This window comes from Erithacus rubecula (genome assembly GCF_903797595.1).
Source record: "Erithacus rubecula genome assembly, chromosome: 17".
NCBI classification, from domain to species: Eukaryota; Metazoa; Chordata; class Aves; order Passeriformes; family Muscicapidae; genus Erithacus; species Erithacus rubecula.
The window spans coordinates 13,475,606-13,501,361 of NC_136669.1; the positions used below are offsets into that span (position 1 = coordinate 13,475,606).

The window sequence follows — 25,756 nt, forward strand, 5'->3', positions numbered from 1 at the left end:
TCCAGACTTTCCAAAGGAAGCCGCAGCCAAATGAGACATTCCTTCTCTTCTTCCAGCTTTCTTGGAACAATCTTCTTTGATTAGTGAGTGAGACAGATAGTTGGAAAGAAAGACAGACAGACGGGCTGGGAAAAGGGTTATAATGAGCAGTTTGCATGAGCGCGTCGCCGGTGGGAGGGTACCTCCATCTGCCCCTCGCTGGGTGGCTGCTGAGAGCCCCTGCTCTGTGTTGTGGTCCCCCATCCCTTTATCCTCCTTCATGGTCCCCAGCCCTTGTTCTCCTCTCTGGTACTCCACTCCTGCCCTCCTCCATGGTCCCCAACCCCTTTGTTCTCCTCCATGCTCTTCTGTGCTCCTCAAATCCCTGCCTTCCTCCATGATCCCCAAGCCCCTGTCCTCTGCTGTGATCCCCAATCCTGGGTTCTCCTCTCTGGTCCCTGACCCCTGCCTGCTGTCATGGTGCCCAGACAGCATCTGCTGAGGCAGGCAGGATCTGTCTCACCAGGGAGGATCACACTGCCCCAAGGCACAAAGCAAAGGAGTTGGGGTTTGCTTTGCCTCTTAGGCCTGTGGCACAAGGAGACAGGTGTGAAAAGCAGCCAGATGACTCAGGCATGGCTGGCAGGTCCTGTGAAAGAGACAGAGGCCAAAGCTGGGGTGCAGGGAAGGAGATGGGAAGTTCCTGCCTTGCTCCCTGCAGCTGCACCCCTCCAGCTACCCCAGTGCCAGCACTCTCTCCCACACCAGGAGGAGAAACAAAACAAACATCTCCAGGGAGTGTGTTTGGAAAATATCAGGTTTTATTAGACAGGCTGATGTTCAAGCTGACAGTTTTATCCCAATGCACATGATCACAGGCATCTACAGGGCCTGTGCCCCAGTTCCCTCCCTCCCTTCCACAAAGCTCTTGGGCAAGATGTTCACCCCCAAATGCTGGGGGGTTTGGGTTTCTCAGCAGAATGAAAATGTCTACCTGCTCCCCATTTTTCCACTCCTAAATTCCCAGAGGTCTCCTAAGAAAGCTCAGTGAGACCTGGGCTGGGAGCTGCAATCTCCTTGGGACTGACAGCCACTTGGATCCGTAGGAGAGGAGGAATCTCAGTGGTGACATCTCCCTGAGGCAGCACGGGACTGGGTCAGGGTATGCCACAGGAAGCAGGGAACAGACCACTAATGACATGGCTTTGGAAGTAGAGCCCAAACAAACCATATCAGGGGGGAAAAGGGTTTTGCTGTCATGGGGGAGCCCCATTCAGCACACAGGCACTGAGGATTTGCACAGGGTGTGCAGGTGCTGCAGGGCAGAGGAAGGGAGGAGAGGAGGCGATGAGGGCTGGAAAATAAAGCAAGGTAAAAGGAAACCAGAGAAAGGGTGAGGAGAACGATGGGAGTGGCCTGAGAGCACAGTAACAGTGCCTTCAAGGTCAGTACTCTTTGTGGGACAGGGGGCCTTTCCCTGGGTAAAGGGGCTTAATCAGGTAAAAACCTCAGGGGGACAGAGGAACAAGGAAAGAGATGGTGCAATACAGTGCTTGCAAACAGAAATGTTTAAAGGCCTTTGCTTTCCGTGACAGTGACACACAATGTGACAGCAGGAACAGTGACAGCATCAGCCAGTTTCTGTTGGTGATTCTATTCCCTTAGCTATTAAAAAACCATGCAGACCAGTCCGACAGAGGAGAGAGAACAACAGATGGAGAGGAAAACTGATGAGCAACGGGATTGTGGACAAGAAAGAAGGAACTACAGCAGAAGGGCAGCAGCAATGGGGCAGGTTTGAGACCTCACAGTACTCACAAGCACATTCTTTCTCTCCAGACTGCTCTGGCTGCTGCTCTCTCTGACACTGCTTGTCTTCCCTTGCACCTCTGCTCCCTCTGCAGTGTAGGCAAAATCCCTCTTCCTGAACCTGCCCCGTGCTTGGACATAGACTTCAGTCTCAGTTTCATCAGTTCAAACGTCAAGTCCCACCTTGAAGCAGAGGCCAGGAACGTTGAAGTTCCTGCAGTAGCATCCCTTCAAACTCACCTGGATTCAAGGGGACCTCTTCATTGCAGTGTCTGGGGGACATGGAGCCCTCCCAGGCCTCCTGCCATAGCTCATGTCCTGTTGCACATGTGGAGATGCCCTTCACATCCTCCCCATCACAACACAGCCTTCCATTTCCAGCTTTCTTTTTCCCTCTTTCATTCCTTTTGCCTTTTTCTTGCTTTAGCCAGCATTGCCATGTCCTCTTGCTTCTGTTAAAGGTAAGTCCCTTTTCTCCAGAGATTTCCTGGAGAGCAGCACTTGCTGTGGGTGTTTGGCAGGAGGAAGGACTTTCAACAGGTCCTTGGTGCCGGTTTTCCATCCAGGACAACATCTATCTCCTGTTTGGTTTGGGCTCAGCTTGGCAGACAGCAATGCTGCCCATGAGGGCCAAGTTTCAAGGTCAGCTGTCCATAGGGAACCTCACCCTGCTTGGCTGCTTCCAAAGCAATACTCCTTCAGGACTGAGCACCGATGCTCAGAGACGAGCCAACAAATGGCTAAAAAGGGAGGAGTTTGGAAAGCAAGCCCCAGAAACCTGCCTGAACTGTCCTGAGGAGAACAGATCAGCAGGTGGGCAAAAGGGATGTGACCTTTTAAACTTCACAGCTAATGCCCCCCCTTCCTGCCTCCCTCCACAGAGAACAAAAACACAGAGGGCTGACTGAGAAAAGAGCAACATGGACTTGAGCAAAGGCAAACTGCCAAACCCTCACCCTTGGAGCTCTGCTGGTCCTCAGACAAGACTTGCTAGCGTGGGTTTTGAGGTTAATGACACACGTAGGCATGAGGTGCCTTCTTCTGTGCTGGTCCTGGGAAGGAAACCCTGCTCACATCTCTTTGTGAGACCATCTGATTTGGGGTGCTGGCCCTCCTCCTCCAGCACAGCTCAGCCAGTGCTGGCTGCTCTTTTCCACCCCATTTCTTCCTCTGCCATGGACTTGCAAATCCCATCATGGCTGCCTGTCTGGAACTACAAACACCCCTGCAAAGGCTGCTTCTTAAGTCAAACACCCACATGAAGGCTGCAGAAGATCAACTGAGCTATCAAGTGAAAAAAGAACTCTCCAGGTGACACAGAGGTCTTGGAAATAAAAACAAGATCAATATTTGCTGAGATTTGTAGCAAGTTTGTGCCTGAAAACAACAGCTGGGACATGGCCTCTCCTTCCTTGACCAGTGCTCCTGGTGATGCCTGGGTTAGTGTGTCACTGCTCTCTCCTGTGCTCTCACGCCGTGCCCTTGTTCTCACTCCCTCATGGCTTCGGGGATGCAGAAGCTGAAATTCCTCTTCATGCACTCTTGGCACCAGTGGAAAAGCAGCTGCAGTCCTGTCCATGCATTGCTCATACTTACAGCTTAAACATTGCCTTCTACTCGAAAGAACAAAGATAAAATGTCAGGAATTCACAGTTTTTATTCTCTTCCTTATGCCCACCCATCTTCCCCTGCCATCGATGTCAGTGACTCAAAGTCCTCATCGTACGGTAGCCTTTGCCAGCGCGGCGCTCAAAGGGTTAACAAACCACGGCTTCTTGGACAGATAAGACATAAGCTCATTCACCAGTAGGAACACGTGGACAGTTGGGTTGTGGGTCACCTTAGGGTTTTCTGTAGCGATTCTTTGGGGTTTCGCCACAGCCAGTGACGTCACAGGAGAGGACGTTGGGCTTCTTGCCCAAGCCCAGGCTTCCCAAGAGATCGGGGAGCTCCCGGGTGATGGCCTTCTCGATCTTCTCTAGGAAACACCCTCCCATGTAGGAACACTGCTGAGACAGCAGCTTAAAACTGGTGATGGGGTTGATGCCAAAGAAGTCCTTGTAAGCCTCGCGGTTGGGGAGGTCAAATTTGCTGACATTGGTCTTTGCCAGAATGGACTTAAAGATAAAGAACCTGTCAGGATCTTCCACAATGTCCCTGAACACCAGTTCTCCATCGCTAAAGAAGGTCATTTTGTCCTTGTAGGTCTGCAGATAGCGATCGACCAGCAGGGCGTGGATGCGCACCCGGATGGCGTGCTGGCGGATGAAGGCAATCTTGTTTTCCATCCTGTTCTCAATCACCTGGTTGAGATCTTCCAGGAGCGATATCTCTTCTTTGAGGAACAGGTCTCTGTGGGTTTCTGGATGGTAGTCATGGGGCCAGAAGGAGCTAACGTACACCCTGGGCGGCTCTGTGACGTTGATGAGAGGAGCCAGGCTCCAGAACAAGGCGCCGTAGACTCTCATCAGCTCCTGGGTCGCTAGGCTGTCGGCTTTGTTCAGGATGATTCGGATCTGAGACTCGCGGCCCTTCAGCTGCCGAAACAGCATCTCCAGCTCCAAGCCCACATCCAGCTTCGTGGGGTCAAAGACAACAAAGATGAGATCAGCTCTGTCAATGAACCACTGGCACACGTCATTGAATGGGTAACCTTGAGGAGAGGAAAGAGGGAAATCCAATGCAGGATGAGTCCCTTCATCAAGGGGTTGATAAACCATGAGCCTGCTGTGTCTCAATCCCCATTTGGGTCCCAGGGGTTGTGAAGCACAGCAGACTTTCCCTGTGGCTTAGAACCTCTTTCTCACATGCTAAAAACATTTTGGAGCTTCTTGGCACAAAAAGCCATCACTGGGTGTCTGGGCCTGTGACTGCCTGTCTCTCTCACCTTATCTCCAGACCTTCCTCCTCCCTGATGCTGACCACAGGTTCCTGCTGTTCCTGTGAGCAGATAACCATAATTCCCATTATGGTTGGGGAAGCCCTCTAAGATCATCGAGTCCAACCATTCCCCCAGCACTGCCATAGCCACCAGTAAACCCTTGTCCCCAAGTGCCACATCCACACATCTTTTAAATCCCCTCAAGGGATGGTGACTCCACCACTGTCCTGGGCAGCCTGTGTTGTGTCAGGACGCTTCTCCATTGTGCTTCAGCCACCTTTGTCACCTCAGATCATCATGGCATCTTTTTTGGGTCCCTTAGATGAACCCAGTGAACCCCTACCTCTTTCTTGCTGCTTGCGGTTTTCGATGATTCCTGGTGTGTCCACGAAGGTGACTCGCTCCAGCAGTTTGTGGGGCACCTCGATGCCTATCAGCTTCTCCAAGAAGTTCTGCCCAAACTTCTCCAGGGGCGAGAAGGAGCGGGCGCTGTCAGCAGCCATCACGATGCCCTCAATGGTCTTCAGCTTGGGGCCGTGCATGATGACAGTGAACTCGGAGGTGGTGGGTTCTGCCCCTGTGCAGCAATGAGAGGAGCAGCAGAGGTGTGAAATCCAGGCTATGGACACAACAGGGATGGCCTGAGGTTGGGAACATTAGGAACAGTGCATGCTTCTCAAGAGATGCTGGGGCAAGGCAAGCAGCCTGAAGTTCCTGCCCAGACTTCTTGGGAAGATGTCAAGGGGTTGTTGTCTATGGGGTCTGGCTTCTCTGGAAGTGGCCTGATTGCACAAGGCATCATGGAGAGCCATCTCCTGGGAGCCCTCATTACCACAGCACTGATCTGGCCATGGACATCTGCCCTTAGCTGTGAGATGACATCCGTGGAAGCAGGGAGGAAGGAAGGGGAATGGCTTTTCTCCTGGGAGGGTAAATTAGCTGGCTGCATGTGCAGAGGGGAGGGGGCAAGGGAAAGGTGAGCTCTCCTTTTGACATGACTGCCACTCACGGGGTTGGGGATGGGGATGGGGTTGGGAGCTGAGAGCCCTGTGCTGCAGGATGAAGATGTTGTGGGAGAGATGCTCTCCTCCACCTCGGAAGGGTGGACAGACTGTGATGGGGAACCTCTCCCTCCACATGGCACCGCAGTCTGGTGGCACAGAGCAGATTCCAGGCTCCCTGCTGTAAGGAGGGATGGAAGAGACACGGCCGGGAATTGCATGGATGTGGAAATGCAGGTGCCTGCCCCTGCTTGGCAAAGCAGTGAGTGTGGTACCTGTGTAGAGCTGGTAGGGAGTGTTGTCCAGCCCCAGGAGGTAGTTTATCATGGAGGACTTGCCGACGCTCCACGGTCCCAGGAATAGCACCATAGGCTTGGAAGTGATCTCCCCATCTGCGGAGAGGGGAAATAACAAGAGGAAGTGAAGGAACAATAGCCGTCGCCGCCGTGCCATTAACTCCCGGCTGTAACGAGCATCCCATGTGAGCGGTGCGGGCAAACAGCCGCCCTTCGGGGCCACCAGCCATTCGCCAGCCCAGGCAGCGCCGCGCCGGCTGCGGGAGCGGGACGGCCCCGTGCTCTGCGGCAGAGCCCACCTCGCTGCCCCACCTTCCCCGAGGTTCAGCCCTTCTTACACTACGGAGGACTGGAAGGTCTTTTAAGCCTTGTCTCGGTTTGTTTTGGTTTAGCCGGGTGAGTTTGGGGCTGGCTGCGGGGTGGGGGTGCTGTTTGAAGGCAGCAGCCGCCGCAAAGCAGGGGCCGTGCCGCAGCCGGGCCGGTGCCCGGGCAGGGGGAGCTGCCGTGCCTTCGGGAGAGCTGCGGGCAGGGCTTGGTAAGCGCGGTGCGAGCCTCGAGCCAGCAGCCTGCCAGCCTTTCACCGTGCCCTCGCAGGGAGCTGCCCCCGGGCCGTGCCTCCCGACCCTCCAGCCGAGCGGGAGGTCACTGCCTGGCTGTGAGGCTCCAGCTGGATGTGGGGAGGGCAAACAGCCCCGCTTTGAGCTTGGGGAAAGGCAAAAGGAGAGTGAACTGTAGCCCCCATCCTGCATTCTTCAAGTCACACAGGTTTTTTTTCCACGAGGATGCTGACCTGTCCCCATGCCAAGCCATCAGTCCAGGAGCACAGACGTCCCTGGACACACGCAACCAGCGCCCCTAGGAGCAATCCCTGCTCAAACAGGTCTCATGCAATCAGCTTGTGCCCACACTGCTCGACCCCCCAGCCAGTGGAACCAGAAGAGCCCAGGGCCTGATGCCAGCCCTCAAGCTGTGCCCAGGACACACGGGAGTCTGTGAGTCCGAAACAGGACAAGAATGGAAGTAAAAGTGGGTGAGTTCCCATTGGTGAAAACCAACCCCAGCCTATGCTCAGGGTGGGAGAGGGTCCATCCCATTGTTGCTAGCAGTTCAGCCAGGGGATGGATGGCACCAGAGGAGCTGGGAGCTGCTATCTCAGCTGGAGCAGAGCCTTCCCCTATGGCCCAAGGCAAGGAGATGCCCTTGGCAAGCTGTGCTGCCTTCAACACCTTCTCTTCATTCCCATGCCTAAGGCAGAACTATTTTCCATGAGGTAGCTGAGAGCCCCTGGTGGTCCAGCAGCTTTCCAGCAGGCCAGGGATCCATCTCCAAGGTGGGGGAAGCCACAAAGTCCCCATGGTGCTGAGCTCCTCCAAGGGTGCTGGAGGGCACTGCATGGCAGCTTCACACTGAACCCATCTGGCCATAGGGGCAGGCACTGGGGAGAACATTCCAGCCTCCTCCTGCTGTGTCTGCCCCATCACAGGCTCACCGTGGGGAAGGAAATGGGCTGGGGACACCCCTCCATGAGGCACTGCTGCATCCATACAGCTCAGCCCTCCTTCACAAAGCAGGGCAGCACCTCTGAAGCAGGTACTTGGTTTTTCCTGCACCCCACTGCAGCTGGCAGCTGCAGGAATCCAGCCTTGTCTTCTCACATGGGACCAAAACAAGTGTTGAAACCTTGGACTCTCATTATTAATCATTCCTCTGCCGCTCTGTCGCCGCTGCTCTGCTCTCTTGCCAGCTTTAATTAGGTTACGGATGGTTGTTATTATTACCATTTTCCCTGTGATGTTGTGCCAGAGGTTTGGGGTGGGTCCCTGAGTGCTTTCTTTCATAACACATCCCTGGCCAGGTGTGACTGTGTGAATGTGACACCTGTGAACTCCAGCACTGCTGCACATCTCCCTCTCTGCTCCATGGAGCCAAGCCAAGGTGGGCAGTGACATGGGCAGCCCCCCTGCCTGGCCACCCACAGCCCCTCGAGCACCTCTCTACCCCCCATGGGCTGTGTGGGCATTGCCAGGCACTTGCAACTCTGCAGGAAGTGCAGCAGATGAAGGATGGGAGGCCGGGTAGGGATTCCCTGCTGCTTGCCCAGAGGCTGGGAGAGAGGGAACATCTCCCACCCAGGAGGGTGTGTCTCTGCTATGTCTCCGTGCCGTGTCTATCAGCAGCAATTCGGGTCAGTTTGATGGTTCAGACAGCGGCAAAGAGCCGGAGCTCGCAGGCAGCCGGGCGGGGATGGCAGCAGCTCCATCACCGCGGCTCTCTCCAGCCACCCTGTGGCTGCTCGCTCTCAGCTCAAGCTCAGACGAGCCCCAGGCTCATCCCTGCGCAGAGCCTGGGTCTGCTTGGGCTGCTCAGCTCCGGGCATAGCAGCAGTGTGGATGTCCAAGTAGTTTTCTTTCATTGAGTAGTGGCTTTCTGTGAGATTTTCCTTTGGCAGTGACAGTCTGCCGTTGGTTGGAAGCACTGCTGCTCTGGGGAGGAGAAGAGGCAGCTCTGGGAAGAACTTTAGTCACCTTCCAGTGACTAAAGGAGATCCAAGAGAACTGGAGAGGGACCTTGGATGAGGGTCTGGAGTGATAAGGCACAGGAGAATGGCCTCACACTAAGAGAGGGCCGGGTTAGATGGGATTTAGGGAGAAATTCTTCCCTGTGAGGGTGGGGAGGCCCTGGCACAAGGTGTCCAGAGCAGTTGTAGCTGCCCCTGGATCCCTGGAAGAGCCCAAGGCCAGGTTGGACAGAACTTAGAGCAACCTGGGATAGTGGAAGTTGTCCCTGCCCATGGCACGAGGTTGAACAGGGTGAACTTTAAGGTCCTTTCCATCCTAAATCATTCCATGATTCTGTGATTAATCCTGGGCAGTGCCTTGTCCCCCCTTGTCCTCAAGCCCAGCAGATGTGCCCGCTGTGGCCTCTCCCTCAAGTGCAAGTCTGTCCTGAGGATGCTGAGCAAAGCAGAGCACCTCCTTCCTCTCCTGGCTCCAACTGAGCCACGGGCACCAACGTCTTCTTTGTCCTCAAGCCACCCAGGAAGGCTGGAACACCTGAGGAGACTCCCAGCAAACCCCAGACTTCCGTCCCACCCCCATGCCACAAGCACCGCCAGCCATGTGCCCATGGCACGGATCCAGCAATCCTTGGAGGGCAACCCTTGCTCCCAAAGCCTCCAGCTCCATGAGTATCCTCACAACACGTGTGTCCATAGACAGAGGGACGAGCCCACGTGGCTGCAGGTGTCCTGTGCCTCCCATGTCCCCCCGTGGCTGCACCCACCCCGGCAGCACGTGTGCGAGCGCCTGAGCCCGAGATGAGATAAGGCAGCTATCGGAATATGCTATAAATACCCACAGCCCTCTCCACTGCTGCCACCTGGCACAGCAGCAGCCAGTGGCTCTCCAGGCCCCAGCAGGGCTCTGCTGTGGCCGTGTCCAAAGGAGCCTGGTTTGGCAGGGTCTGGCAGCGTGGCCGTGGGGCAGGACAGGAGGGACAGAAGATGGGATTTCCCTGCAGGAGCATTGTTCTCGTGGCTAAGCACCAGGCCCAGGGGAAGGGCTGGGTGTTGGCTGGCATTTCTTGGAGTGTCTCCCATCTCCTGATCCTCTGGGGGGACCTGGCAGCACACCCTGAGCAGGACAGGCAGGGACAGGAGCCAGCTCGAGCTTCTGAGGGGGCTGAGGCTGCTGGGCAGGGGCCAGCCCGTGTTACTGGGACAGCTGCTGTGGGATCAAGGGTGGACATTCAGGAAAGTTTCTGCACATAGGAGAGGGAAGGGTGCGAAGAGATCCCCTCTATAGGACAAGCTATCAGCTGAGCTCCTCCAGCTCATGCCATAGGTGAGAGATCAACCTAAAGGTCTGACACATGCAATCATGGAATTGTTTAGGTTGGAAAAGCCTTCTAAGATCACCAGTTCTAAATGCTCCCACAGCATTGCCAAGGCCACCACTAACTCACGTCCCCAAGTGCCATGTCCACAGGGTTTTTAAATCCCCCCGGGATTAGGGATTCCACCTCTGCCCTGGGCAGCTGTGCCAGGGCCTGACAGCCCTTTCTCTGAAGAAATTTTCCCAATATTCAATCCAAGCTTCCTCGGGTGAAACTTGAAGCCGTTTCTTCTTGCCCTGTTCCTTGTTTCTTGGGAGCAGACCCAGCCCCTACCTGGCTCCACCCTCCAGTCAGGGAGTTGGGAGCGAGAAGATCCCCCCTGAGCCTCCTTTTGTCCAGATTGAACCCCCATCTCACTCAGCCGCTCTCATAGAATCGCCTTTGAACCCTGGCCAGAGGAATATGCTGCGTCTCAGTCTTAAACCAAGAGGAAAACGTGTCAGAGCCTGGGCGAGGAGAGGACAGGAGGGAAGGATGGGGCTGTGGGGACGCACAGAGTGCGGGCTCTGGAAGGGCAGGGGACCCTGTCGGTGGGGACGGCGGGTCCCGGCTCTGCTCGGTGCCTGGGCAGTGCGGCGGAGCGGGCAGCAGCCGGGGAAGCCGGGGGCAGTGCAGAGCGCAGGCAGCGCCGGCAGCATGCAGGGAGCAGGCGGCGATACCAACCTGTGGCCGAGGAGCCCAGGGTGCGTCCGGGGTAAGCTGTTAGCCAGGGCCACGGGGAGAGAGAAAAGGAACCGTGAGTCCGAGGAGGGATGCGACAGCCCGGGTGTGCTCCAGGACAAGGAGGGAACTGATGGCCACATTCCCAGCGGGAGACAAGGAGTTACAGCCTGGAGCGACCTGCAGCTCCCAGGACCGGCGTTGAACCCCTGTCTGCCCTGCAGGGCGGGGATGTGGCGCGGGTGCCCTGCATCCCAACCCCTGCTCGGCGGGGTTGTTGCCTTCCCTGGCATCACCCAGAGCACACGGAGCCCAACAAGCCGGGGTTAGGCAGCCACCAACCCAGCAAATGTCCTGAGAACCCCAGTGACAGGGTCACCTGGACCCAGCCCTGCGGCTGGTGATGGCATCTGGGAGGTCATTCCCTACACTCGCTAATTAGCATATATCAGTAATTAGGGTCACCAGCATGCACCACAACCTGGTGTGACCTCACAGCAAGCTTCCCATGGCTGGGCTAGGAGAATCCCTCACCCTCAGCTAGGGATAGTCCCTCCAAGCACAGAGTTGGACCCAGCCAGAGCGTGTCTGCATCCACGTGGGATGGCAGAGCAGAGAGGCGGGAGGGTGGCAGGCAGGGAGAAGGAAATGGCATCTGCCAGGCTTAAGCAGAGGGTGTGTGGGAGCTTTATGAGATGCACCCTGAGAATTGATGGTGACAGCCACAGCTCCCACAGGACTTCACAGGAGTTTTCACATGTTGTGGGGAGCAGAGGAACTCTTTGGATTGCACTGCAGTGAACGGAGCTGGTGGGAAGGGAGACAAAATGGAAGGCTGCCACGTAATGGAGGGGCCAGGGTGCCTGCCACGGCACCCCTCTATATTGGTTTACACCTCCAAAGGTCACACAGATTCCATGACAGGCCTGCCCCAAAGCTCTCCCAGCTGTCCTGCTTCTCCCAGCCAGCTGAGCTGGAAGCTCTGTGCCCTGCAGCCATCGCAGAGAGGGGGCACAGGGAGGAGCTGGGAGCACCTCCCAGCCTGCAGGGACACCATTGATGGAATGAACCCGCTGGGGACAGGGGCACTGAGAAGGGCAAGTGTTGAGAAGGCTCCCTGAGCTCCACTGTGTCCTCACCTGCCCCCCAATGTCAAGAGGGTTCCCTGGGCCAACCCTGTAACTAATGTGCAGGTTTCTCTGATTACACTGCTAATGAGGGACTGGGAAAAGCTGGATCTGTGGGTATGAAAGACAAACTGCTGAGCTGTAGGTTTCCAGAGAGGGCTGTGTGTGCCAGGGTGTGGGTTGTTAGACATCATTCAACAAGTTTGGTGTCCGTAGAAAGTTTTGGGGGGGGAAGCATGGCCAGGGTGTCTCACAGCTGAGATAAGGACTGGAGGCAGTGCAGCACCCCTGTGCCCTTCCCTGGGGCAAGAGGGGACTGTGGGCCACCAACTCCAGGGTCACAGCACTGTGAAGATGCCCTGTAGGACACAGTGGGGTGTGCTGGGGACTGTCAGCCTGAGGGGTGGCTGTTCCTCACAGGGAGCTGGAATGGACCATGGAGTGTTGAGCTGAGGCCAGGAGGAACACCAGGACCAGCTGTCCCAGCTCAGGAGCTGGGTTTGAGAGAACCTGGGAAAACACCAGGGTTAATGGTTGTTTCCTCAGGAGCTGAGGGAGGAAGCCAGCAGGAGTCTGGGGAACACTGAAACACTTGTTTCTTCCCAAAGAGGGAGCAGTGAGGTGGCTGCTTGGGCATGGGATGAATTAATGGTAGGGTAGGGAGTCCTGAGGGCTGGGAACTGAGGCTGGGGGCTGCATCCTCTGGCTGTGAAAGCAAAGTGGAGGTTACAGCCCACCAGCTGCCCCTGTAACACCAAACACCCTCCTAAACTGTGTCCCAAGCTGAGCTGACAGCAAACACCACCAATACAGACCAGAGCAGCTTGGAAAGGAAGTTGGGGTGTTGCCAGGGGACAGGTCAACAGCCATGGGGTGACAATCAGGACATGCTGTTGTGACCCTCAGTTACCCTCCCACAGGGTAACTTCCCTGTGCTCTACACTGGAGATGGCCTGGCTGGGTAGGGAAATGTCCCAGCCTGCTTATAGAATGTCTGACCTAGACTTAGGAGCTGCAGGGGGGGATGTCTGGAAAGCAGTTCTGCTCCACAGGGATGTGCCCCACTAGGTTACTCAGCTGAGCCTTGTGTGGAGCAAGGCCAGTTGTAAAAGAAGGCTCTGTGGGGAGGGTAAATCCTGGTCCTGCCTCACCAGGAGGGAGGGCATGGCTGCAGGAGTGTGGACCTGGACATCTGGGGAGGCAGGCAGAGCTACAGTATAAGGAGGATAACTTCAGGACCTTGGCAGGAGGCTAACATGGGCACAAAGTCCTGACACTGTCAGCAGAGGCTCTCCTGGATACTCAGGAGACATCTGGCCCTGGCTGCTGTGCTTGAATAGATACTCAGAGGAGAATTACTCCAGTGAACAAGGAAGTTGGACTTGGGTTTGAGCCATCTGTGCTTGGAAAATGAGGCTGCTTGTGTTTCTTGGGTCACAAGAAATTCCTGCTTCTTGTGAGCATCTTGGGACACGGCTGCACTTTCCTCTTCTGGAGGGACACATGTGTGACCTGTCTCAGCCCACACCATGCCAGGGGCCACAGGGACCTGCTCACCCCATCCAATATGTCTGAGATTGCCAAGGGCTGGAAACTCCAACTCTCAGGATGAGTGAAGGCTGTGGAGCTTGAGGAATACCCTGCCCACATGGCTGTGTCCTGTACCCAGCAGGAAGGATGCCAGCTCCAGCCACCCCCAGGAAGCTCATCCCCAGCCTTGAGAGGTCCTGAGTTTCCTTGCCAAGCCAGTTTCATTGGGCCATGATCTCTGCTTGGCAGGGGTACAGGGCATTGATGTTGAGCAGGTGGGAGACCCGAGGCAGGCAGGGCTCAATGCTCAGCCCACACAGATGGCCCTGACAGCAGATGGGCTGAGGCAGAGGCAGGAATTCCTGCTGCTGGGTTCACTAGGGCATGGCCTCTAAGCCCAGCATGTTCACAGACTCCCTGCAAAGGAAGGCACACTATCCAAGGCTCTCTGTGCTGTTATCTGCATCCCAAGGACCTGGTGGTGCTGCAGACCCCAGTGCCCGTGGCATTACCTGTGATCTCGTGCTGCCTCAGCTCGTTGTATCTGTAGGAGTGTTCCAGGGGCTTGATGGAAGAGTGGTAGATCTTCCTCAGCCGCTGCAATACTCCTGGGGGACAAAGCATGTGGGCAGGTGAGAGGCAAATCCCACCAGGCTGGGTGAGACCCTCCTGGGACCATTCCCTGCAGGTCCTGAGAGTGTCCCAGCCATGGATCAAGAGATTTGGCTTACAGCTGAAATCTTGGCCAAACTGATCTGAATCACACATTTTGCCCAGAGGATCTGCAGTATCCCTGGAAGTGTCCAAGGCCAGGTTGGACAGGGCTTGGAGCAATGTGGTCTATGGAAGGTGTCCTGCTCATGGCAGAGGGGTGGGGTGAGAGGGTCTTCACCATCTCTCCCAACCCAAGCTGTTCTAGGATTTTGATGCCTCTCCCCTGCTAATCTTTTCCACTGGGCACTGTCCCCATCTGTTTCCAGCAGCTGATGGGAGGAGCATCCTTCCTAAGTGGTGTTTAGCACTCAACACCCACAGTCCCAAAAAGCCCTCCACTGTGGTGCCAGGGCTCCCTGGCATGGCCCCTGAATTGCTTGCTAGAAAAAAAGGAGGAGCTTTTTCCACATATCTCATATCACTGCCTTTCCAGCCCAAACTGCCAGGGGGCAAAACCTAATATATAATTTGAGTAAAAATCCCAACCCTTTGTTACAAGTTGCTCCAGCTATCTTTGAGCAGGGATGTGCCTGATTCACCATCTGCATCTTCCAGCCTCTATATCCTTCTAATTCTCATATTTTCTCAGGGGTGTCCTTAAAATACCTAAAATACATTAACCCAAGAGCAGCCAAAGGGCTGTTACTGAATATCTGGCATTACTAGAGCTGCAAGAAGCAAGGTTAAAATCTGAACACAAGAGAAGGAAAATCCTGGTCTTAGTGCATGGGCCTCCTCACCTGAGACATCATCGGCAGGTTTTTCCTCGTTCAGCTTGAGGGTGTTCTCCAAGTGGGACCGGTCGCGCTTGGTCGGCTCGCTGGCATCTTCAACCTCTTCTGGAGGAGAGAACAAGGAGAGCTGTTACTGTGGAGGGGGGAACCCACACAGGAGCTCACACAAGCGGCTGCCAGGGAGAGGGCACAGGGAGCACACACATCCCGAGGCTGCGGGCACGCCGTGCCCACGGCAGCCACTGTCACCCTTGGCATGCCGTGTGCCTTCCCTTCAGCACAGGCTCCCGGAGGCTGCCAGGGCTGTGCCTGCTGGGGGAGGCACCACAGGCAACTGCTTGGCTCCGGGGAGGGGCTGGCTGCTCGTGGGGAATGCTGAGGATGTGCCTGGAAGGGGCTCCCAGGGCTGGGATGTAGCATGAGCACACGCGGCAGCTGCTGCCCAGCGGGGCCTGGTGCTTCCCCCGGCAGCTGCGGCTCCGCGGGCTCAGCCTTGGGTGCTTTGTGCTGCTGCCTGTCTGTCTGCCCACTGCCCCAAAAACTGCTCACTGAGCTGGAGATGTGGGTGCTGAGGCTGGGGCTGCCTCTGACTCTTGGGGGACAGGCCAGCCTGGCCCATCTGGCTGCCTCACCTTTCCAGTGGGCTGTTCCCTCCCAGTTCTCCCACCTGTGTCTCCATATTCCCCTGGAGCTCTCTGCACAGTGCCCTGTCCCTCATGGCTCCGTACCAGGCGTGGGGAGCATGAGGCCACCACCTCTGCTGGGGGAGGCACCCCAGTGTCCCCAAAACTGGGAGACAGAGGTGTCCTTGCCATGGAGGTGCAGCCACACCAGGAGCTTCTGAGTGCTTTTTGATATGGGGAGCTGGGTTGGACTTTAGCAGGGGTTTGGGGACAGGTCTGGGGACAACAGGATCAAGCAGGGCACCACTAAGCCCTGAGACTGTGTTGAGCATCTACTGAGTGTTGGGCTGAGGAAGACCTTTTGACTTGCCAAGTGAAGACACAGAGACCAAACCAGATTTGCCCTCTGGGAAAAATGGCAGGCTTTTTGAGCTGGGACGTTACAAATGAAAACAACAAAAATACTAATCTGGGTCCAAAGGTCACTGCCCAACCTGTGGGCCAAAGTCTACAAATATTTCTAGGAAATCATGGTGGGGCATGTCCCTTTCCCCTAGTTAGCCTTTCACTGATTGAGCAGGGCTGGTGCCTCAGCAGCTCATTGGCCTGGATTAGTTCTTCACACCTTCCCTACGAGCCAAGAGCTGGTGAAGAGGAGCCCCACAATCCCGGGAGCCCCACCATCCTTGGAGCATCCTGCCCCTGCACAAGCCAGGGCCTGGAGGACTCTGAGGGTGGTGGATCAAGAGTCTTTAAGAGATCTGCGAGTGCTGAAAGGGGCCTGGAGGTTAAAAATTGTATCCATGTCCACATCCTGAAGGAGAAATCACGGACTTGGAGTGGAGAGAGGGGAGCATCATTCAGTTTTGGCACACTGCGATGAGTGCCCGAGTGCCATGCTGCCCTCGCTGCCCCCGCTGGGCGCTGTTAGGGGCGGGCGGGCAAGCACAAGCGTTAGCAGAGGGCCATGCACTAGGCGAGGTTTAATGTGCCAAGCTCAGCTCCACTGGGCTGATGGGAGGTCACTCTTGCTGCTACAGCACACCCACAAGAAAAGACTCCAACCTATCTGGCTGTGCCAGGGCTCGGCTGCAGCTGGGGGGGTGCTGGGAACCTCTGTTCCTGCCAGTGGGGTCTTGTCTGCAGGGGGGTCTGCTGCTGCTGGGGGATTTTCCACCACTGTTGGGGGGTCTTCTGCTGCTGGAGGATTTTCTGCCACTGTAGGGGGGTCTTCTGCTGCTAGTGGGTCTTCCACTGCTGTTGGTGGGTCTTCTGTCGCTGGTGGATCTTCTTTTGCTGGTGGATCTTCCACCACTGGTGGGTTTTCCACTGCTGCTGGCGGGTCTTCTGCTGGTGGTGGTGGGTCTTCTGCTGCATCCCCACAGGGTGGGTGATGGCAGCTGGCAGGGCCATCCCTGGCTTCTCCTGTGCCAGCAGCTGCTAGTTTGCTGTGGCTCTTTTTGTTGGAAGTGCCCGCTGCTTCCTTGTCATTCTCTTCAGCTTCATCCTCTGGCCTGTCACCATCTTCGTCAGACTCTTTCTCCTCCTTAGACTCTTCAGACTCCTCTTTGCCTCCATCTACCTCAGACTCCCCGTGTTCACCTTCCTCAGGCTCTCCTTGCTCCTCATCTTCCTCTGAGCTCTGCTCATCTCTTTCCTCCCCTCCCTCAGGAGCAGATGCTGCTCCTGACTCCTCTGTTTGCTCTTCCCCTGGCTGCTCTTCCTCCTCAGACCCTCCTTTCCCTGCGCTGGGCTCCTCATCCTCCAGGGTGTCTTGTGTGCCAGGCCCATGGCTCCCCCCTTGATGAGCTGCCATGAAATCCTCCCCTGAGCTCTGTTCTTCCTGGCCCTGGTCCTTGCTGCTCTCCTCTGTCTGTCCATCCCCTGGCCCCAGGCTCTCTCTCAGGCCTCCCGCCGGCTCCTTCTCCCCCTCTCCACGTCCCTCCTCGGTGACACCAGGCAAAGAGGCATTGGCAGTGCCACTGTCTTGCTCCTCCTCAGGGCTGCCATCAGCTTTCTCCTCCAGTGGGGGCTCGGTGGCAGGCGGGGGGCTCTGGGCAGTGCCGGGGGCGCGCGGCTCTAAACACGAGAACAGCTCAGTCAGTCCCACCCGCGCTGGCCACCCACCAGGGCCCTGAGGGAGGAGTTGTGGCTGGTACCAAGAGGTTTAAACTCTTCCCTAAACCTTCTCCAGCTCGATTTTCTGTCCCTGTTGCAAGAAGTTGGGTGCAAAGAGGTGTTTGTGGGGGCTGAAGCAGAGCTGGCAGGGGCTGTCCACCAGCCCCTGGCTGCCTGGCACTGGGGCTGCTGCCCGCCCCAAAGCACTGCAGGAAGGTGGCAAAGCTGCCCTAAAAACAGGAAAAGGAGTAAAAACGGCAAATTGGGAGGGGCTGTGGGCACTTGGCAGGTTAAAAGAGTCCTTCCCCAGCCCTGACTCGAGGGAGTATCACACCAGCCAAGGTGGGCGGTGAAGTGAGGGGGTGGAGGAGGAAGAGGCTTCCTGGCATGGGATCCTGCCTTCCACAGGCAGTGCCTAACCCTGCCCATGGGCTCAGGAGCTATTTATTGTGAGTGTCCCTTCACTAGGAAAGCATGTGCCGGGCCGTGCGGCTGCTGGGGACACAATGAGTGTGTTCTGTGGCCCAGGAGAATCCATCCGTATTTTCCATAGGCTCCAACTGCAATTTAACATCGGTCAGCGCGCGCCAAAAATAAAAGATCACGGCTATACTGTCTCTGTTACAAACAGTTGCTGCTAGTCTAAATAATCCCCCCAAACATCTCATGCCAGGGGAGCGTTTCAGGGCAAAATAATACCTTTGTACTCCAGCTGGCAAGCAGATGCCAAGCAGGAAAAAAGGCCACGTCCACCCAGGCTGCGGGAGGAGAGGGGGCACGGCCCGTCCTCTGCTCTGGCTCCTGTGTCCAGCAGCACCTTGGCAAAGCTGGAGCTCAATGGGCTTGGCCACAGGGCCTGTGGTGACCAAGCACAGGAGGAGCTGGGCTGGGGTCAGCATGGTGCCAGCCCCAGACCCCTCAGCCCAGTTTGTTGTGTCTGGGGATGCCAGGATGGTGGTTTTATCTCTGTGGTAGTGGGGCTGTGAGCTAGGACCAGGTCACACTGGGAGGCTTGTGCCATGCCAGCAGTGGGCACTGGGAAGAACAGGCTGCCCCCCAGCCTGGCCTCCTTCCCAGTGGCTCTTGGTTCCCTGGCACAGCAGAGCTGCAGCCCCTCACCCTGCCCAAAGCAGATGCACAGGTCACCCTTGCTCTGCCCTAGCTGTCCTCTGTTGGCACACAGCTCACAGACACCCAGTTCACCTCCCAGATGGAGGGAGATAGTGGTGGGCAGCTCCCACCCTGGTCCTTCAGGTCACCTTCCTTCAACACCCCTGGGACCCTGCAGGAGCCTCTTGAATGGGAATATCTATATTTGACCTGCAAATCCTGAGTGGTTGGGGCCAGCATGGCTCTGTCTGGCCCCAGTGGCCTGGGAACCAGCCTGAGTCAATAGAGGGTCCCCTCAGCTGATGGGAACAGGGATATTCTCAGTTTGGCCCAAAAACTGCTGGTGACCTGGAGAGCTGGTAGAGGAGTGAGGGTCAAAGCACAGAAGGGCAAGACCAGGCAGAGGAGACCCTGAGAGTCCCCATGGCTTTGTCTGGGGTCTGTGTGCCTCCCCCCGACCCAGAGGGGTCGTCACCCACCATGGCCAGGTACAACAGCAAGGCCAGTGCCCACCACGAGCCATCCCTCGAGGAAAAAGGGAAATATCCCCCAGGCACTCAGATGGGGATGTCCCTGCCGGCGTGCTGCTCACGGGCTTTATTTCCTGTGACCTTCAAGGTCTGCCATAAAGTCCCTGTCCCCTCTCCACCTCCTTCTCCCTGTTTCCCCTACATGGTCTCCCGATCCATGGTGAATTGTGCTGACCTGCACATGGCCGGCCGATGAGTGCAAAATGGGCCGAAGGTTACGGGCTTAACACCCTCGGCAGGCTAAAAATACGGCACGGCAACTGTACGGGATGGAGAGGAGCAGCCCCGTGAAGCCCCCGCCCCCCTGGCCCCTGCCCCTCGCCCCGCTGCCAGCCAAGGGTGACGTCCCCACCTGGGGGGGCTCCGGGAGGGGACAGCCACGGTGTAAAGTGACACCGGGGCTCCCCGTGTTCGCACCTTGCATTGTGCCAAGCAGATGGGTGGCATCGGAGAGGAGACCTCGCCCTTTTCCCCTCGGGGACTTGACCTCCCTGCGAGTCCCTGGCTTGCATTGCCCCTGCCACCCCTTTCTCGTGCTGGGACTTTCCTGAGCTGCCAGGGGACACTTTTTCAGCTGGTGGCAGCGGTGATGGAGTGCCCACGGCGCGGTTCGGGGATGCCGTGGCCGGTTTGGGAAGGAGAGGCACGGCTGAACATCACGGTGTCCCCTCCATCCCTGCGAGGGGACCAACAGAACAGCAGCGACCTGACGGCAAAACGGGTCCTCCAGGAGGACGGTGAGGAGGGACAGATGGGCACAGGTGGCCCTGGAGGGACACTCTCCCCCTCCAGCAGAAATCGGAGCCCTGGACTTGGGGATGGCTTTTCACACGCCCCCTTCCCCTGCCCAGATCCCAATCCCCGCTCCCCTGGGGTATTATCCACTGGCTCCTGCGAGTCCTGTGCTCCCCGTGTCCTCCCGGGGGGGGGCTTGGTGCGACCTTGTATCCCAAATATCCATCCCTGCCTTTATTCTGGAGAAACTCTTTAAAACCTCATGGGAGCTGCCTGGACACAAAGAAGCTGTCAGGGAGTTCCTGGGATTTTCCAGGTGAACTTGCTGCAGACCCCTGTTCATGGGGATACCCCTTCCCTCCAGGCTCTGTGGGTCCCCGTGGTGCTCTGCCAGCCCAGGGCTCAGAGCAGAGGGAGCCCAGCTCCAGTGTGGGGTCAGCTGGGCCAACACCTTCAGAGGGAATGTCCCATGAGGGCTCAAGCAGCTCAGAGGACACAAGCACAAGGATGGAGCTGAGGATGGGGTTGGCTCTCCAAACCCTTGTGCACCCCAAAACCCAGGATGCCCAGACACATCATCATGTTCCAGAAGCTTCATGAGCCCTAAACTCCAGCATAAAGCAAATATATTCCTGGTTTTCAATGCAGAGGGAGGACTAGGAAACAGTTTTGTCAAACTCACTTGACTTCATTTGTACAGAAAATCTCAAGTTTAGTTTAAAAAAAGTTACGAAGTTATTTGATTTCTATAAATGGTTGGATAGAACCATATGATATTTTTATTAAAATATGGTAAAGAAACCTCACCAGAATCTACCAAAGCACTTGGAGCTTTCTAAATAGAGATGAAAATAGGGAATCACTGCTGCAGGGTATTTCTTCCATTGTCTCCCCGGCCTTAAGGTCTATAAGAACCCTGAACCCTGACTTGTAAAAGACAGGAAGATGAGGAAAGTAGGAGATGAAGCACCTGCTGCTTCCTGGCTGAGGAGATCTGGGTCCATTGGTGAGCAGACGGCCAGGAAACGTCAGGTATTTTGGCACAGGCAAATGACACACTGTACAACGAGGAACATCCACTTGTGGTGTCCCTTGCAGCTTAGAGGAATGCTGGGGGTCCCAAGGGACATGCTGTGGTATGGCTGGGGCTGGGAGAGCCCCTTCTCCCAGAGCAAGGATGTCCAGGAGGTCCCACTGCTCCTGTCCCCTGGCCTCCAGCCATGGCAGCTTCACCAACCCACCCCAGGGATGTGTCCTGAGAGACATCCTCTGTTCCTTCAGAACAAGCCTGCCTGGCTCCCCGTCCCTCCTTGGGTCATTTCTGGTCACCCAGTCACCCCTTGGACTTGCCAGCCTGGATTTTAATGCCTGATGTCCCACAAACTCCTCAAATCCATGGGAATGTCTGAGCAGATCCTGCCTGGCCATGCTGAGTGGGGGGACCCAGCCCTGGGCTCTGACCTGGCAGCACAGGCACAGGGCCACAAAGCTCCACGTCCTTTCCCACAGTGCACCCGGGGTTGTGGGACCCCAAGGGTTGATCCACGTGCCCAGCTGGCACTGGGACCATTCTGCCACTGCCAACACCCCATCCTGGCTCAGGGTGTCTGTCCAGAGCCTCCCCTGCCCCTCCTGCAGCCCCCACAGCACAGGAGCTCATGGCTCCCTCCAGCTGTCACTTATAAGGGAAATGTCCCCTAGGCTGGAAATAGCTCAGTGGAGTCCTGCATAGCCCAGGATTGCTGCTATTCCTGCAGAGCTCAGGGAACTGGCAATTCCAGAAGCAACCTGGTCACCCTGACCCAATGGCCAGGCTGGGATTTCACCAGCTTGGCGAGTAGGACTCAGTGGGAATGTGGCAAGAGTGTTGTCCTTGGGTATGGCAGAGCCTGGTGCCAGGCACAGAGCCGTGCTGGTACCTCTGTGCCACCAGGGCCATGCACAAGCAAGGTCTCCTGGCCTTCCTGCCCCCCTGGATGTCACCTGCACACACAAGGATGGCTGATGGAGAGGGTGTCACAGCAGAGCCAAGCTGCCCAGCATCTGCCTTGCTCTGCTCAGCCAACACTTTGGGGTAAGCAAGGACACCCACAGAGACCAGGGTCTCCCTGGGGTGAGACACCAGGGGTGTGACAGGGATGTAGGTGGCACAAGCACCCAAGGCACCTGAGCCCCTGGTCTCACACACACCCAAGGGCAGTGGTGCCTGTGGCTGTGCTGGAGGTGGAGCAAGTGAAGTGAGGTGTCACTGGGACACAGAGGTTCCCAGCTCTGGGGAGGCTGTTTCTGTGTTGGCCATGGGCCTGGGATGGTCAGGGTGGGGTGTCCCCATGGCTGTGCCATGCCCAGGGCCCTGAGCCCACACAAGGGGTCACAGTCCCACTCCCAGGATGTTCTGACCTGGGAGGTGGAGCCCACCCTAAAGTGACATTCCAAGGTGACACATCCCGGGTGATGGGGGCACCCCAAGATGCCACCAGAATATGGTGATGGAGCTCATCCTGAGGTGACACCTGCCAGGAGGAGGCAGGATGAGGACTCCCAGAAGCTGAGGCTGGCACAGACCCCTCATGCTGTCACCAGGAGGGGTCTGTGCCAGCCCTGCAGTGCCTTGCAGCAGGACACCACTGAGCCAGGGCTTTCCCCAAGTTCTCTCAGCTCAGAGGTGGTAGTGGCATGGCCTGGAATTGCCCTCCCACTCAAATCCATGGTGGCTGCAGGGCCAAGGGATCCCCAGGGCAAAGCTGCTGAGCACGGTGTGTGGGCACTGCCCTGCCAGCATCCCTGTGGGCCATTGCTGGTGGCCACAGGGGTCACCCAGCCTGGAAGGGATGACTAGGCTCTGAGTTGTGAGTTGTGTCCCCCTGGGCAGGAGTAGATGGAGTATTGGTGAGTGCCTTCACCATGAGCCGCTGCCCCACAGAGTGGTGGTCCCTGCCAGGCTCCTGGGGGGAGCTTTGCCAGCCCCAGCCATGTGTGCAATGAGCTGCCTTGGGGAGGGCTGTAAGAGCATAGACAGGGGGCAATTCCCATGCCCAGGCTCTGGGAATGGTGGCAGGGTGCTGGCAGCCCCAGGTGCCACTAAACCCGAAGGACCACACCTTGCCATGGTGTTCCAATGGAGCCCCTGGTTCTCCACTGGACTTTGACCCATTCTCTTCCCATGGACACCTGCACCCCACAGGCACCAACAGGGGTTGAATGGGAAGACATCCCAAAAATGAAAAAAACACCCTCTCCTGCACTTCCTGCACACTAAAGGAGCTGGGTCTGAGAGTTCAGCTTGGCACCAAAGGAAAAGCAAAACTCATCCTGCAAATTCCATTGGTCTTGGAGGAGCAGAAGCATGGGCAGGAGTCATGCCACTGCTTAGAGCTTTTTTGGAAACCTACAGTACTGGAGTGAAATTCGTTACCCTCAATAGGCAGGTGGGGACTCCTCAGAGCTGGTCCTGGGGCTGCCAGCCCCCAGAGCCTCATCTGGGCTGGGGGATCCCAGTGCCGTGCCATGCCAGCCTCAGCCAAACCACGATGTGGGCTGCTGGCCACCCACCATGGAGACGAGCTCCTGATGTGCCACAGTGCCACCAGCCCCTCTTGGAGTGCCAGCAGCCACCAGCCTTGCCCGCAGGACACCTCCCCACCGCCCTGCACAGCCCGCACCCGCAGCCCCACGGAGGCCACCCCACCTGTGTCGCGATGTGTCGCCTGCCCCCAAACCCATTCATTGCCAGAAGGGCCCCAGATGCCCTTAAAAGGGCAGGACGCGGCGGGCCGGGGGTGCCGCGCTGGCAGCTGCGGTGCCGCGCGGGGCGGCTGCGGCGCGGCCGGGGGGGCGCGGGTGCCGGCCGCAGTGTCCCCTTACACGGCTGTTTCCATTCTTAGCCGCCCCCCTCCCGGCTGCGCGGCCGCCGGAGCCCGGCCAGGCAGAGAACCGGCCCGAATTAACTCAAGGGCAAGCAAGGGTACCAGCGATGGGGACACCCGGCCGGGCAGCGGGCTGCGAAGTGGGGATGGGACAGCTCGAGGAAGGGGATCCGGGGTCCTCAGAGATGCCCAGCGCCCTGGCACACACCCCCCTGCTCCCCCCCAGTCCAAAATCAAGCACCACGGCGGGCACAGGTGACACTGCCCCAAGGCATGTCAGCGGCAGCACGGCCTCTGTGCCCAGCGTGACTCTGTAAGAGGGACCCCAATCTGCACCTCCCGCCATCCCCTCCTGTCCCCAGCCCCCCGACACGTTTCCCTGCACATTTGTGGGTGACTCCGCAGTCTTGGAAGAGCTGCTGGGGAGCGGGGACCGCTGCACCCCTGCCACCCTTCCCTGCTCTAGGGCTGGGCTCACTGGGCACCCCAGAGCCTCTCCTGCACTCTCAGCCCCACAGGCACCCACAATCCTATCTGCAACCCTGCAGGGCCCCCACAGACACCCACAGTTACCTGCAGCCCTACAGAGGCCCAAAGGTGCTCACAGCTCCACGGGCACCCCCACCCCACAGGCAGCTCCTCTAGGTACCCACTGCCCCACAGACATCCGCGCCCCCACGGGCACCTGCAGCTCTATAGGGACCCCACAGCCCCGTGGGGTTGCCACAGACCTGGAGGAACCCCCAGCCCCACGGGCACCTGCAGCTCTATAGGGACCCCACAGCCCCGTGGGGGCCTGCCAGCCCCATGGGGTTGCCACAGTCCCAAGGGCACCCCCAGCCCCATGGGGACCCCATAAACCTGGGGCACCCCCAGTCCCATGGGGACCCCATAAACCTGGGCACACCCAGCGTCACCCGCAGAGTCCCCACAGCCCCAAGGGCACCCCCAGCCCCATGTGGACCCCCCAGCCCTGCCAGCGGCCACAGCCCTCGGGCACCCGCAGCCCCCCGGTGCCCCCGGCCGCGGGGAGCCCCAGCCCCCCGTACCTGCGGTGCCGAGGAGCAGGAGCGAGGCCACGCAGCAGCAGAGCAGGTTGAGGCGCTTCATGGTGGCTGCCAGGAGCTCCCTGCCGCTCGCTGCCTCTATTTATACGGCGTCGGCGCGGGGCAGGGCAGGCAGGGCAGGGCAGGCAGCTGCCCGCACAGATGCTGCTGCTGCTGCTGCCGCCGCTCTTGAGCTCCCGGGGGCCCTGGGGATGGGGACGGAGATGGGACACTGGGCATGGCTCATGTCAGGGATGGGGAGCACCTCCGGGCGTGGGGACCTGGGCTGGCACTGCTCGTGTGGGGCCACAGTCCCCAGCACGGTGAGAGCAGAAATGGGTGCCTCTCTCCCTTTACTGGAATAAGTTCCTGCAGGGCTCCTCTGGGCACTGTCCCCAGAATTCTGCTGGTGTGGGGTAGTAGGGCTCCCTGAGCTGCCTCAGCTTCTGCAGCTCCTTTTGGGCTGGAGCAGGAATTTGTGGAGAGGGAGAGCTGAGCATCATAGCCCGGCTGTGTCCTCACCCATCCCCACAGGTGGATGGCCCCAAGCATCACATCCTGAGCTGATCTGATATCCCCTCCAGCCACCACGGGTCACCAACTCCAGGCAGTGCCATACACCCCAAAGGAAACAGGGTGTTCCATGTTCCTTCCACCCTGATGGTGTCCCCACTGCACTGCACGGGCTGCATGGCACAGGGCACAACTTCACCAGCACCTGGCACTGCTGTTTGTACAGAACAGCTCCCAGTGCTGTCCCCAAAGCCTGACTGTGGCAGAGACCCCTGGGCTCCATCAGTGCAGGAGCCATTCTGGGGGGCTGTGACCCAGCTTTTTCTCAGGGAAGGGGGCAAACAACAGTTCCCCAGGAGTGGGAGCAGGGGAAACCCCTGAATCCAAGATGGGGGGTGGGAAGGAGGCAGTGGTGTGGAATAGGGGGTGGGGTGATGGATCAGAACAGGCAGGAGACCAGCCCTTGGCTGGACACCATGGATGGCCATGGAGTGGAGGACCAGGGGGAGGGACCCACAGCCATGGGGGGATGCTGAGAGGTGGGTACTCCATGGAAAAGAGGGGTGCCTCCCCCCAGAAAACATGGAGAG

General features: G+C 57.7%; 1 protein-coding gene across 6 annotated transcripts; it reads right to left on the reverse strand.

Annotated features, from left to right (window-relative positions):
* Positions 1–778: 778 nt before the first annotated feature.
* SRL (sarcalumenin) lies at positions 779–24,808 on the reverse strand. Of its 6 annotated transcripts, XM_079320517.1 has the most exons (9): positions 24,657–24,808; positions 16,426–17,327; positions 16,314–16,383; positions 14,632–14,730; positions 13,690–13,785; positions 10,524–10,559; positions 5,946–6,062; positions 5,013–5,246; positions 779–4,441 (listed from the first exon to the last, which is right to left on the reverse strand). In XM_079320517.1, the coding sequence occupies exons 1-9, from the start codon at positions 24,715–24,717 to the stop codon at positions 3,630–3,632; spliced, it is 2,427 nt and encodes an 808-aa protein (XP_079176643.1). In that variant the 5' UTR covers positions 24,718–24,808; the 3' UTR covers positions 779–3,629. The 6 variants fall into 6 exon arrangements, with proteins under 6 accessions (XP_079176643.1, XP_079176641.1, XP_079176640.1 ...); XM_079320515.1 differs by having other exon boundaries at positions 14,632–14,727; positions 16,314–17,327; XM_079320514.1 differs by having other exon boundaries at positions 16,314–17,327.
* Between the last annotated feature and the right edge of the window lie 948 nt (positions 24,809–25,756).

What these genes read in the sequence shown, in the direction of transcription:
- SRL (XM_079320514.1), bottom strand. Translation starts at nt 24,717, where the DNA reads ATGAAGCGCCTCAACCTGCTCTGCTGCTGCGTGGCCTCGCTCCTGCTC. An exon ending in GAGGCAGCACGAGATCACAG is followed by an intron (nt 10,560 to 13,689) that starts GTAATGCCACGG and finishes CCTGGCTAACAG; the next exon opens with CTTACCCCGGACGCACCCTG. An exon ending in CCGCAAGCAGCAAGAAAGAG is followed by an intron (nt 4,442 to 5,012) that starts GTAGGGGTTCAC and finishes CCTCTCCTCAAG; the next exon opens with GTTACCCATTCAATGACGTG.